At 47.1% G+C, this 14,606-nt stretch overlaps 1 protein-coding gene across 1 annotated transcript; it reads left to right on the top strand.

Moving 5' to 3' along the window:
* The first annotated feature begins 13,347 nt into the window (after nucleotides 1-13,347).
* LOC128097139 (olfactory receptor 13C7-like) lies at nucleotides 13,348-14,307 on the top strand. The gene has a single exon (XM_052717401.1). It carries the CDS (start codon nucleotides 13,348-13,350, stop codon nucleotides 14,305-14,307), a length of 960 nt encoding a protein of 319 aa, XP_052573361.1.
* The last annotated feature ends 299 nt before the right edge of the window (nucleotides 14,308-14,606 follow it).

Here is a 14,606-nt window from a genome sequence, read left to right as displayed (position 1 = left end):
GGGCCTGGTCCAGTTCCATGGGGGCTCCTCAGCTATTTTTTTTTTAATGCCGAATGCCATTTATTGAAGGAGGGAGGAGGTTCTAAATACAGGCTTACAGCACAATGGGAGAACCCTGGAGGGCAGAAGTTCGCTACGATGTTTTACAATCTTGTATCTAAGCTGTTAGTTTCTGTACTTCCATTACAGGTCATCTATGGCAGTCTGTTTCTATTTTGTTTGCTTGTTTTGTTTTTTTAAATAAAAGTTCCTAGCTAAGCATGGTGGTACATACCTGTAATCTCACCATTCAGGAGGCCAAGGCTGGGTCACAAGTTTGAAGACAGCCTGGGCTACATACATGGTGAGAACGTGTCTAAAAAAAAGCATACACAGCCGGGCATGCGTGGTGTGCACCTTTAGTCCTAGCACTTGGGAGGCAGAGTTAGGAAGATCTCTGAGTTTGAGACCAGCCTGGTCCACAGAGCGAGTTCCAGGACAGACAGGGCTACACAGAGACATCTTGTCTAACACAAACAAACAAACAACCCCACACACTGACAGATACCAGCCCTAAGAATGTCTCCAATCTGTTTCAGCTCCTCTCAGTTCAGAGGTCAGGAGAGGTTTGAGGTTAGCATGTGGTCCTGAGGATGGTGGTTTTTTTCCTAGTTGGTCATGATAGTGTTCAGAATCTCAGAATATCGGCGGTTTGGGGACAAGGGACGGTATCCAAAGAAGAATTCCCTTTAGTATCAGAAAGTAAAATTTCCTGAGACTGTATCAACCTCAGCACTGAAGCCTCCTTCAGAGGGGCCTTCTCCTTGCTGAGTGGTTTTGCAATCTTGCTCAAATGTCTGAGGGGTGGGTTGCAGCCATGTGGTCAGGTAGTCAGAGTTCTTTGGGGACACGAACTACGCCCTGCTCTAACTTCTTCCTTTCACTGGCCCTAAGTCAGCTTCCCGGGCTCTTACAAGCTACCTACCTGTTCCCTCTGTGGAGCCTTCAGAGCTCAGCAAACCGCTGCCTTCTCCACCTAATCCCATCCCAACCCACTCCATACACCTTTGCTCACGTCCTCCCTTCAGCTAGAAGAAAGTGGACGTCGAGGTAACCTAGAACTTACCCAGGGTGGGGTCCAATCCACGCTGTGTCCATTGCTTCCAGGAGCAGACTAGTGGAATGGCAATGTGGCCACTGTACCAAGGTGAGCACAAGTGACTAACTCTGGGTCACCTGCCCCTCTGGGAGCTGTCTAGTCATAACCCAGCAGGCCAGGCAAGGCACATTTCTCAGAGGTGTCCCAGCAACAGCTAGCTGTGTGGTTTTATCACGGCGTACACTGCTTAACTACTGTCTCCCCTCCTGATTCTCTACACGACTCTGAAGGTCAGGGACTCCAAGATGCAATCTTAGCCTTAGGAGCTCATGCCCGAGCTTAGGGCTCAGCAACAGGGAGAGGGGGACTGATTGTCAAGCCTGAGGCTCCCTGGGATCCCCAGCCCAGAAGCGGCTGTGCCTGGGCCAGCCGGTAAGCCACCCAGAGCCACCACACCCAGCGGCTCTCCTCTGCGCTCCATCCTGCTCTCCAGGGCTCCAGATTCTCCGAGGAGCTTAGAATGGGGTTGCTGTGGGGCTAGGTCCCATCCCAGAAGCAATTTAAAGTTTAGTGAGAGGCTCCAAGTTCAGACTCCACCCTATAGGCCCAATTAAACAAGCGGAAACCTACCCAGAGCTTCCTCTCAACACAAAGTTTAGCTCAAAAAGTTCTCTGGGGCTGGGTTCCCAGAATTCTCCTGGGATTTATCCCAAGGATTGATTCAAGGTGGCTCTGTCACCTCAGAGAAACTACATGTAAGGAAAACTGAGCCTCAGGGATCTTAATCCAGATTTCTCAGGCACCCAGACATTGCCTCACTCCATCCACTGACCCATTGACTGTCTCCACCATCAACAACTTCCCACGTTCCCACCAACCTTCCCATCACCACAGACCATCTCTATGCTACAAACACATCAGGGTGGATGGGAGACACAGTGACCGGAAGTGGGTCACTGTCTTCAGAGAAGGACCAGCAGAGTGGAACTATGGGTAGACCAGATATGACTGAGCAGGCCATAAAGCTGCGCAGGAGGCAGGACACTGCAGGGTGTGTAGACCTGGTCCAGGATGAAAACTGATAGGCAGGGAAGCCATAGTAGCCTCGGGAAACACTTAGAAGTGAGAAAAGGTGAGATTTAGAGAGCCATCTTGGAAGCAGGTACAGGGGAGATTTGAGCCAGTGAAGGCTAAAACACCTGCTAGGTTTAGGACATGTTTCCCAAATACGGCCTCTTGACTGACTGAGTATTTTAAACTGGGGATGGCACTTACAGTTTGGATCTGAAATGTCCCCCAGAAGACATTGCTGTTAGCTTTGTCTCAGCTTGGTGCTATTGAGATGGTAGAAACCTGTGGAGGCAGAGCCAAGTGGGAGGTGTGCTGGTCACAGGCGTGTGCCTGGAGGAGACCCTGCATCCTGACCATGGGGTGAATGGCTGTCCTCCACCACATCCTCCCCACCATGGCATGCTGGCTTACCACAGGCCCAGAAGCCAAATAGCCATGGACTGAAACCTGTGAGCTAACATCAATGTTTTCTCAGGGGCCAGGGATGTGGCTCAGATCGGGGCGTGCCTAACATGCAGGAATCCCTGGCTTCATTCTCCAGCATCACCTAAAGGGTCCTGACGGCTCGTGTCTGCAATCTCAGCACTCAGAAGCTGGAGGCAGGAGGATCAGAAGTTCAAAGTCATGCTTGGCCACATAGCAAGTTCAAGATCAGAACTGGCTACATGAGACTCCGTCTCTAGGCAGTTTTCTCTTTATAAGTGAATCTTCTCGGGCATGTTGGTCAGTTAATAAAAGCTGATCAACAAGAATGCGCAGGAAGGCGTCTTTCACCTTCCCTTACTCTTCCTCTTGTTGAGGCACAGGCCTTTGATCCCTGAACTCCAGAAGATGAGACAGGAGGATCACATTTCAAGGCTAGTGTGGGCTATATCACAAGACCTTGTCTCAGAAAGAAAAAAGTTAAAAAGATAGGGGTGGAGACCAAAAACATGGCTCAGTGAGTAAAGGCGACCTGAGTTCAATACCAGGGACCTCCATGGTAGGAGAGACCCTTCTTCAACAAATTGTCCTCGTACTTTTATGTGAGCCCTGTGTGTGCAAGTGGGCACATGCACACACACACACACACACACACACACACACACACACACACACACACACAAATAAATAAATAAACAAATTTAATAAATGCTTCTAAAGCCAGAGGGGTGTGTCTTAGTTAGGGTTTCTATTGCTTAGACAAAATGCCATGACCATTAAACAAACTGAAGAGGAAAGAGTTTCTTTGGCTTACACTTCTGCATCACTGTTCATCATCAAAGGAAGTCAGGACAGGAATTCACACAGGACAGGAACCTGGAGGCAGGAGCTGATGCAAAGGCCATGGAGGAGTGTTGCTTACTGGCTTGCTCAGCCTGCTTTCTTATAGAACCCAGGACCACAGGGATGGACACACCCAGAATGGCTAAGCCCTCCCTGATTAATTGCTAATTAAGAAAATGCCTTACAGCCAGGTCTTACGGAGGCATTTTCTCAATTGAGGTTCCCTCCTTTCAAATAATTCTAATTTGTGTGTCAAGTTGACATGAGACCAGTCAGCACAGGTTGCCAAGAGGAATCTAAATAAACAGATCTGGTTGTTTTCCTAATTACTATATTAGTTACTCTTTCTACCCCAGGGTAACTCGCAACTACTTCCCATTTTCTATCAAACTCACTAAAATGAACATTCAGATTAAGTCTTTCTTCCTCTTAGAAAAAGCTCCTAAGGGAAGCAGGGCAGGGGTGGCACACGCCTTTAGTCCCAGCACTTGGGAGGCAGAGCCAGGTGGATCTTTGTGAGTTCAAGGCTAGCCTGGTCTACAGAGTGAGTTCCAGGACAGCCAGGACAGCCAAGGCTACACAGAGAAACCCTATCTCAAAAAAAAAAGCAAGCAAACAAACAACAACACCAACAGAAACTCCAGGAGGGCTGGAGAGGTGAGGTGGCTCAGTGGTTAAGAGCACATGCTGCTCTTCCAGAGGACTCAAGTTCAGTTCCCATCATCTACGTCAGGTGGTTCACAGCCGCCTCTAAGTCCAGCTCCAGGGGATTGGACACCCTTCTCCGGCCTCTGCGGGCACCTGAACTCACATGCATGAGACATGTAATTAAAAATAAGAATAAAAGCTGTTTAAAATTTATTTCTTTCATGTGCATGGGTATTTTGCCTACATCTATGTCTGCATGGCATGCAAGCCTGGTACCCATGGAGCCCAGAAGAGGGTTCCAGTGCTCTTAAACCACTGAACCATTTCTCCAGTCCATAAAGGCTTAAAAAAAAAAAGCTTGTGTGTTGGGAAGTTATATTTATAAATTAGTGTGCTTTTCTTTCATCAATCTGCCTTATGCTCTAGTAGCTCTAGCTGGTGAATAGAAGAGGCTGTCTTCTGTCCTCCACAAACCAGACCCTGTCTTAAAAGATAGCCTCAGAGCGGGTGAGGAGGAGCATCTGTCTGGACCAGCAGGGCTGCGGCAGCTACACAGTTGATTCTGACTCTTTAGTACATGATTTCTGTACTTTTGTTGTACCCAGTCACAATGGTATCTGTGAATAAATAAACGACTAATAAATAGTTCTGTGTTTGAGGAGTTTACATAATTGGATTTGTGATGCTTGTGATATTAGTGAAACATTGGTGTCAGTGAGAGGGACCATTATAATGGTTCTCCGAATCTTGAGGTATCTGTTGTTCCCAACAAGCCTACGAAGTGGGCTTGGGGCTTATGGTGACATGGTAAGCACACATAAATAGATAGATAGATAGATAGATAGATAGATAGATAGATAGATAGATAGATAGATAGATAGATGATAGATAGATAGATAATATTTAAACTCATAAATATAAATCTTCCTTGCATTTTGTGAGCCACTCTAGTATACTATTGAGGCCATGATGGGGGTGTGGGAACACTATACCTTCACAGCAGGCTAATCAGAAGCTGGGGGACCAGACTTTTGACTAGCATGTGAGAGTGGGGAGATCCAGCTAACAATTGCAATATCCCCATTTGATGTTTGGAAGGTTAGAGAGCTACTTGTTGAGGACGCAAGCAAGCAAGCACAGACAGACACACAGACACACAGACACACACACACACGCACGCACGCACGCACGCACGCACGCACGCACGCACGCACGCACGCACGCACGCACGCACACACGCTGTCAGGAGTACCGGGAGCAAACTGGAATAGTAGTGGATGGGAAGCGGGATTGTGAGCAGGGAGGGACTCTCCTGCACGCAGCCTTTGTAATATCTAGCATCTTTGTCCTCTGCCCTCTGGATGCCCGCGGCCTCCACTTCATCATACTTACTTTCATGAAGGATTGGGAGAAAATTATGGGGTTCACGGAGGAGTAAAAGCACAGTGGGGCCTCACAGGTAGACTGCCGTGTTTGTCAGGATCTGTTGGCCCCTCCACAGCAGAGCATTATGCCTTGAGGTTCTAGGAGCTTGCTCTCTTACAGACCTTCCCCACCTGCCACCCCCATGCCTGGCTACTCAGCTTCTGACTTGGACTCGTTACACTCTGCTCCCCTCCTTATGTCCGTCTCAGTTGGCATAACTGGGGCGGGCTTCCTGCCTCTGCCTTCTGCGTTATTCTGCTTTTCTCTCTCTTCCCTTCCTTATACCAACGTGTTTGCCACTCAGGATCCCCGAGAGACAGATGCAGGGGTTCTTTGCCACTGGACAGTTTGTGGGCTTGCTGCCCCTGGGTCGGGGTGGGCGTGGGGTTCCCGGGGGCTGAAGTTCTTCCTGGCGCACAACATGGAAACAAAATGAGTTGCTTCTCGGAAGCCGATGCGGAAGATCAGGTAAGCTAAGCTACCTAGGACGGACCTGTGAGCGGGCAAGGACGGTTTGACAGCCAAGCCTTCAGACATCCAGACTCACCTGGGATCCTCTTTCCTCCTCTCAGCATGGCCCGCATGCGTGGTCTCCCCGCCACCAGGGGGTGGAGCTTTGGCCCCTCACCTCCTCCTGCGGCAGCCTTCCTCTTCAGAGTTCTAGTGCCCTGACCTTACAGCCCTGGTTCCAGTCCTTGCTAGCCTCTTCCATTTCTGTGAGGTGTCCCGCTTCTCGTGAGTCCTGGCAGATCTCTAAAGCCTTCGAACTGCACTGAAACATTTCCAGGAAATTGGGAAGGTACGTGACCTCCAAGGGGGTATCATGTCCACGTTTGTCATCAGGAAAACAAACAAATGCAACTATCAAGCCTGGAAGCGTTAGGACCTGGGGCTCAGACCACTTATCCTCGGCAAATCACATTTACACACACACAAGCCTGCATGTGGAATGAGATGTCTAACACTTTAAAACTTGGTCTTGACAAATGGAAACCCAAGTGCCTCCTGGCTGCCCTGGCTGCAGGGTTTCCCTCCAGCAGGGACTAGAGGTGGGAGATGTGGCCCTCCTTTCTCCTGCCCAACGCTGAGGACTGATTGATTCCAAGCGAGGCAACCGCCCTATCCGGGAACCACCCTGTAGTCCTGCCTCCGTGCCACTAGAGGGCGCACTCCGGGTAGGCCAAACCCTGCTTTCCAGTACAGGTTTCCATTTCATTGGAGTACAGCCTCATAAATTTGCTGAAGCTGGGTACAGTAACCCAGGCCTAGAATCCCCCGCACTTGTGAGGTGGAGGCAGGAAGATCAGGAATTTAAAGCCAGCCAGGAGCCTGAGCTACATGAGACTTTGTCTCAAAACTTAATTAACTGATGGATAAATAAATAAATAAATAAAAAGCTTGCAGAGTAAAGGAATGAGCTATAGGCAGAGTTTTTCATCAGGATTGCTGGCCAGCTCTTTATTGAGTAATGAGAGTAATACATATTTACAATGTACAAAGATTGTTTCACAGCATTTCCCCCTTTTGTCTAATTAAAAAGGAAGGTTTTAGCCGGGCAGTGGTGGCACATGCTTTTAATCTCAGCACTCGGGAGACAGAGGCAGCCAGATCTTTGTGAGTTCGAGGCCAGCCTGGTCTACAGAGCGAGATCCAGGAAGGGCACAAAGCTACACAGAGAAACCCTGCCTCAAAAAACCAAAAAAAAAAAAGGAAGATTTTAACTATAATATAGTAAAATTATATACAACAAAAACAGTTATCAAGTAAGAATTACAGTTACAACATCTGATACATTTGTATTTGGCAAAATTAGAAAATATTATTATCTATCTTATCTCTGTGAGTCTAAAGTTTTATACCTAATTTACCTTTTATCAAAACTAAGAAAAACTTTAAGTCTAATTATTAGTCTTTAACTGCATCAAAGACCCCAGAAGGGTGTAATATTATCTAATGACAGGGACATCTGGCTACCTGGACAGTCACCCAAAGTTCTTCTGTAACATTGGGGCATCCAACTTTGGCCTATAGGTCTAGTATATCTGACAGACTTTTCTGAAAAAAAACAGGAATTTTGAAGGACTGTCCTACCTTGTCTGGGCAAAGTTTGGAAGTCACTTTTTTTTTTTTAATCCTGCTAGTCCATTTTGGACGGTAAACTGTCAGCAACTGAGGCAAGGGCAGTTTCTTTGCTCAGTGGCTAGCTTTTGCCACAAAGAAAGCAAATTCCATAAGGAGTTTCTTCCATGTCCACCATCTTCTCTGAAGTAAATTGGTGCTGCCAGGAGCAGACGTGTCTCATTGTCAAGAAAATCCTTATGTTATTAAAACATTTTAAATGCCATGTTCTCTAAGTCTTTGAAGTGTTTGAAGACTATCTGTCTATCTAAATATATTTGTTTAACCTTGAAGACATACCTAATATGATTACAAGTTTGATTATTATAGATGACTAGCTACTAACCTGTATTTCTTAACTATATATTACATTTTTAAATGAGTGGTATAAGCATAATACCACAAGCAAGAATAAAAATACAGATTTAGTATAGTAAAAGTAACTTTAAATTTGTATCAATAAACCAAATTCCATACCAATGTAAAATATTTCAGGATTAATAGTTTTTTTTATTAAAGTAGATTCAATAATCTATTCTTTTATTTCATCATTTCTATATCATATCCCCTTTTTTTCCTTTAGAAAGAGATCTTCAAATTTAACTCCTTTGTTTAACTTTTTTCCTGACTATGACCAATAATAATAATTTGTAACCAATCTCATTTAAATGATGACAAACATCCATAACTAATCTTTTGGGAATGTGGGTGTTGTTCTCTCTAGACTTCTTTCTGTTGTTTGGGGGCACTGGCATCTTTGGGGGACCCTGAGAAAATTTAGGATAATGGTTAAGTCTTGACTGGAGTAGTTTGTGAGGCTGGACCATCTCAGCCAGCAGCCTTGAAGCTGTTCTGGATGCAGAACTCTGAGGAAACTGCCACAGAGGCATTATGAGATGCTAGATCACCTGGGTCATCTATTGGTGCCTGGTTCCCATGCTCTGAAAATGCATAAACCTTTAAAGGTAACATACATATCTGTATTAATACAAGTATAGACAGTGTGATGTACACAAGTCAGCCAAAGATGATTTTTGTTTTATGTTTGAGCATGTAAAATATATATTACATGTTTTGTAATTTTTCTAGGTTTATTTCTTTGTGTCTGTATCCAGGATTTTAAGGGAATCTTCCCTGATCAAATCTGATTCATATCAACCTGGAATGAATCCATAGCCTCTCATTTCCTGTGGAAATAAAAGCATAACCTCTTCCCCAAAGCAACACACCTTTTGACTTCCATTTTGAAGTCAAGATATTTTAAAAATATATAGGTTGGTTTAATCTAGCAGTTATCATAATCCAGTGTCTCTTAGCAGCTATCGCTCATTCATCAGCAGTCAAAAAATTAAAAACAACACAATAACACACAGGACCCAGACTCTCTGTTGTATTTCCCATCTTTATGTGGCTTCTGTTTTAATTTTCCTTTACTCCTTTTTTAAGGACCTTGCTATTACTTTTAAACTATATTTTAATCTATGATTATATATCCTTTCTCTTTTCTCTCCCAAGCCTATGTATATTTTTAAAAAGATTTATTTATTTATTATGTATACAGTGTTCTGCCTGCATGTGTCCCTGCAGGCCAGAATATGGCACCAGATCTCATTACAGATGGCTGTGAGCCACCATGTGGTTGCTGGAAATTGAACTCAGGACCTCTGGAAGAGCAGTCAGTGCTCTTAACCGCTGAGCTATCTCTCCAGTCCACCTATGTATATTTTTAAACGCACTGCAACCTGTTTAGAGGTTTTTTTTCCATCTGGATCTGTCTTTCCTGAGCATCTGTATTGTTTTTTGATGAGATGAATCTTAAATTGTTATGTGAGTTGCCAGCACTGCTCAGCTTAGTGCATGGTGCTAGCGCATGGTGCTAGCACATGGCAGTTGGTGGCTGGCTCCATCCCACAGGCAGCGGCTAGGAGATGCCTCTCTGTACCAAGGCCCACATGAGATACTGTGGGAACCTGCCAGGTGGCTTAGTTCATGCCATGCTGGCAGGGCTCGCACTGGCAGCTCACACCTGCAAGCAGCGACTGGGAGATGTGTCTCTGTACCACGGCCAGCATGAGAGACACAAGACTAGGAAGCTGTGTTTGGCTCACTTTTGTGTGCTTAGAAATTTTTTTAAAGCTTTCTCAGGTTTTATGTGGATGTCAGTGCCATATGTAGGCAGAGTTTTTTGTTGAGACAACCAGCCAGCTCTTTATTAACCAATGAAAGGAACACACATTTACAGAGTACAAATATTACTCCACAGCAATGAGCCCATTCTCTAGACCCTGTCCTGGGTCACACTCAGTCAGTGGCTCCTATAAGGTTAAGGGATATGAGCCAGATGGACAATCATTTTATTAGATGCCCAGTGAGGACTGAGGGAGATTATAGCTGTTTGTTTCAGTGCTTGACTCAAGAGGATAAAAATATAAAGAATATAAGTTTTTCACTCAGACATCTCCCCCAGACCACTGCACAAGCACAGACTAGGTAGGACTAATGGGACTTGGCCACAGCCCTGAAGACTAGCTGCGGGGAGGGTCTTGAAGAATCCAGTAATCACTAAACAGCTACGGACACCATTGGTCCAATTATGTTGTTCAGAGAGAGACAAGAGAGGGAAGGAAAGCATGAAAAGAAGCAGTCAGAAAACTTCTAGTTCTTCCGTATAATTGGATCTTAGGGATGATATCCCAGAAGGATAGGAAGTTTCTAAGCTGAGGACAACATACTTTTCTGAGCTTTAAATGACTTTGGGGACTAAAACGGTCCCAGAGAACTAACTGGAACTTAAATTGACTTCTAAGGGTAAAGTCCCAACCTTTGGAGGTTGTGCCCTGAGCACAAGAGGTCGGTAGAGGGGAGAGGTCCAGCCTGACCCCTTGGGTGTCACACATTCTGAGCTCTCACCCTAGTTCTTTTCCACTCTGAGAAAGCAGCTATTCTTGGTCAACATGTTCCCAAGAAAGGTAAGTGCAAAGCTTTGATCAAAGCCACACCAAACGTTCATTAGCAGAACAACATTTCAGATCAGCTTGTCCACAACAGAGGGGCCTGAGGCGGTGTGCTGCTGTTCTCACAGAATCACAAAGACCCATGAAGGAAGCTGCGGGAGTCCCTAAGATCAGAACCGAGGAAAGGGCTGGCCAGCCATCCCCTTCTCCACAAGCCATCCTCCCTCCCTCACCTACAACCATTGGGCATTTTCTCATTTTGTAGAGTCCATAGTCTGATAGTACCAACGAGCTGGATTTCTCAACTTGGTGTGGGTGACATTAAAGGAAATGTCTCCTTTACAAAACCTGGATTCCTGGGGGAGACATGAGGGCTGGCCAAAGGAGAGAGGAAAACCAGCTGGGCACTGCCCTGCCCAGCCCACATGCTACACAGACAGCATGCTCCGTGCTCCTGGGCTGTCTTCAGGCTTAGAGACTATTCTCACTATCAGCTTCGTAGTTGATTCCTGGGTGTTTTATTGCCTCTAAAAGGTATTTTGTATTTCTAAAGCCCTAGGAGAAAAGGTATATTCTTGCTTATCTTCAAGCTGACACCCAACCATTCATGGATATTTGGATTCATGGATATTCATGGATGTGTAGAGAGGGATTAACTGCCTTGGGGATGAGGTTCCAGATGACAGGGCTGGATGGAGGAAATGAGAAGCGCTGTCACCCTGACAGTCAAGCCAGGGCTCCAGGGTTATCAGGAATGTAGGGAGGAAAAAATCACTGCCAGCGGGGGAGCAGGTTGCTAAGTACATCTAAGACCTGTTGTGATCACCGGGGTAATAAGTCTGATGTTGATAACAATGTTATGGAGGCCAATGTAATTATTTAATTTCACAGCTATCTCCCTACTAGAATCTTCCCTTAGGGTCAAGGACTGTGCCTTTTTTACTGCGATGTCCCTCAAACCTAGTAGCCCAGAGGAGGTGTCCAGTAAGTTAACCCAGACTGAGTCACGGTGGCCCTACCGTGGGGACGGTCATTAAGTCTAACTACAGAGCAGTGACTCGGCTTCACAGTAAGGACCGAGAAGGGACCGAGTCGCTCGCTCTCTGCCCTTGGAGGGATGCCCGCTTGGGAAGTTCGTGATCGTTTTAGAGACAACGGTAATGAGATGCTCAAAGTTGCAAAAAAAGTTTTTATTATTGTTTCAAGGGTTCTTTTGGTTTGGTTTGGTTTTCTCTGCTGTCTCAGAACAAATCCCAGTGTTGAGAGGAACTTAAAATTCCGAGGTGCCCATCAAGTGTCTCTAGAATGACCAGCACAGGCCGGGGCTCAGCGGATTGTCAGGAGGGAAGCAGAGACACTGGTGTGAGCAAAGTGACACAGATGATGAGAGGGAATTTGGTCAGAGCTCTTGGGCCAAGGGCTGCACTCACCGCCCTCACAGTCCTCACAGCCCTCCCTCACAGCCCTCACAGCCCTCACAGCCCTCACAGTCCTGAAGTGTCAACAGGCTGCTGAACCTTGGCACTGTGGTGTCACTGTGGTCAGGGCTGACCCTCAAAATGGTGTCAGTGTCATAGGGCTGTCTTCTTGACTGGCACTGCCCCGTGATGGGTTTCTGCTGGCTTTCATTTGTGTTGTCTACTTATAGACTTCTCTCCCTCTCTTGTGGTGTGTGTTATGCATGTGTGTTCATGTATGTGGAAATGCACTTGTGTACATGTCTCTCTTTCATGTGCTGTGTTAAACATGGGTCCACACGTGTGGGGGGGCACATGTGTGCATGTGTACGTGTGTGTGGAGGCCAGAGGTTGACATCAGATGTCTTCCTCACTCATTGACTGAGGCAGGTTCTCCCGATGAACCTGCGGCATGCCGATTTGGCTAGCCTATCTAGTCAGGTTACCATGGGGATCCCTGGTCTCTGCCTCCTGAGCACTGGGGTTTCATGCGGGCCAGTGTGATGATCTGGTTTTCTATTAAGGTTCTGGGGACCTGAACTCTGATACTCATGGTTGCTCAGCAATAACCTCACCCACAGGACCATCCCCCAACCCACAGCTTTTTTTTCTTTTTAAATGCATGGCAGCTATTCACAGGAATGATATCAGACCAGAGTGACGCTACCTTCTTTCGGAGAAGTCTGGATCTGCTCCTGTTGTGGACTCGAGAACACTAAAAGCCTGTGACCTCCTCAGTCCAGTCCTGAGGCTTAGAGGACCTGAAGGTGAAAACCAGCCCTCGTAAATGCCTGCACCCTCCTGATTTTCCTTGTCCTGTGGTGCTGCCCTGGGATCCTGTCACAAAGGGGAGGGAGTTTGCTTTGGACCGGCGCCCTGCACACGGGCCCTTGAGCCTCAAAACCTGTTCTTCCTCTCCACTAGGCTGCCAGTGAGTGCCAAGGCCTCTTGGTGACCTCCAGAGGCTGCAGAAGCCTCAAGAGCCGGGCTGACTCCTTTGGACCCTCATTCTCCCCCTAGTCTTACCCGTGTAACTTCTCTTATTTTCTCTCCAATGCTTCACAGAGATGTTTAATACATTTTGTCGTTTTCTGAATTGTCCTCTGCAGAAAGGGTAGTCCAACTTAACTTGTCACTAAGTTAGGAAGTTAAATATCTATCCCCATTTTGTTTCCTAGAAGTGAACAAGGCCACGGAGATGACAGGGCTGTCAGGACATCTCCTGCTGCTTGGCAGGACAAGGCTTTTGCTTGGCTGCCCGGGAGCTTTTGGAGTAAAAGGATGTTGATGCTGATTTCTGAGTTCCCGCAGGTTTCAGTACAGATGTACCATGGACAGATCCAATGAGACCTCCCCTGTGACCGGCTTCATTCTCCTGGGTCTCTCCGCCCACCCAAAGCTGGAGAAAACCTTCTTCCTGCTCATCCTGCTGATGTACCTAGTGATCCTGCTGGGCAATGGGGTCCTCATCCTGGTGACCATCCTTGACGCCCACCTGCACACACCCATGTACTTCTTCCTGGGGAACCTCTCCTTCCTGGACATCTGCTATACCACCTCCTCGGTCCCCCTCATTCTCGACAGCTTCCTGACCCCCAGGAAGACTATCTCCTTCTCAGCCTGTGCGGTGCAGATGTTTCTCTCCTTTGCCATGGGAGCCACGGAGTGTGTGCTCCTGAGTATGATGGCGTTTGATCGTTATGTGGCCATCTGCAACCCCCTTAGGTACCCAGTGGTCATGAGCAAGGCTGCCTATGTGCCCATGGCTGCCGGCTCCTGGGCAGGTGGTGTCACCAACTCTATAGTGCAGACATCTTTGGCAATGCGGCTGCCCTTCTGTGGGGACAATGTCATCAATCACTTCACCTGTGAGATCCTGGCTGTCCTGAAACTGGCCTGTGCTGACATCTCCATCAATGTCATCAGCATGGTTGTGGCCAACATGATCTTCTTGGCAATCCCAGTCCTCTTCATCTTTGTCTCCTACATCTTCATCCTCGTGACCATCCTGGGGATCCCCTCTGCTGAGGGGAGGAGGAAGGCCTTCTCCACCTGCTCTGCCCACCTCACTGTGGTGATCGTCTTCTATGGGACCATCCTCTTCATGTACGGGAAGCCCAAGTCCAAGGACCCACTGGGGGCAGACAAGCAGGACCTTGCAGACAAGCTCATCTCCCTCTTCTATGGGGTGGTGACCCCCATGCTGAACCCCATCATCTACAGCCTGAGGAACAAGGATGTGAGGGCTGCTGTGAGGAACCTGGTGAGTCAGAAACACATAAGTGAGTGACTGTCACTGAATCCAGGTTGCCATAATGCAGGACTTCCAAAGCCCTCACTGCGTGTATGGGGAAAGAGTGAGACACTGAAGAGGCGTGACTTCCCCAAGATCTAGTCATGACCTCAGGACCGACACTAAAACGAACCTACTTTTCTGTCAGTGTTCCGTAAGCAGTGGAAGCTTCTGTTGACAGGCTGGAAGGAAAGCATCTCTGGAGATGCTGGCTAGCTGGCTGGTGGGTTTGTGCAAAATCTCAGTGTCATCATAGCACAACTCTTTTAAGACCGGAAGCTGCTGCACATCTCTGT

This window comes from Peromyscus californicus, unplaced genomic scaffold, assembly GCF_007827085.1.
Source record: "Peromyscus californicus insignis strain IS unplaced genomic scaffold, ASM782708v3 Scaffold_5__1_contigs__length_169319896, whole genome shotgun sequence".
In the NCBI taxonomy this organism is placed as follows: Eukaryota; Metazoa; Chordata; class Mammalia; order Rodentia; family Cricetidae; genus Peromyscus; species Peromyscus californicus.
The sequence above is the reverse complement of the archived record's forward strand: the minus strand, read 5'-3'. Positions and strand labels throughout refer to the sequence as shown.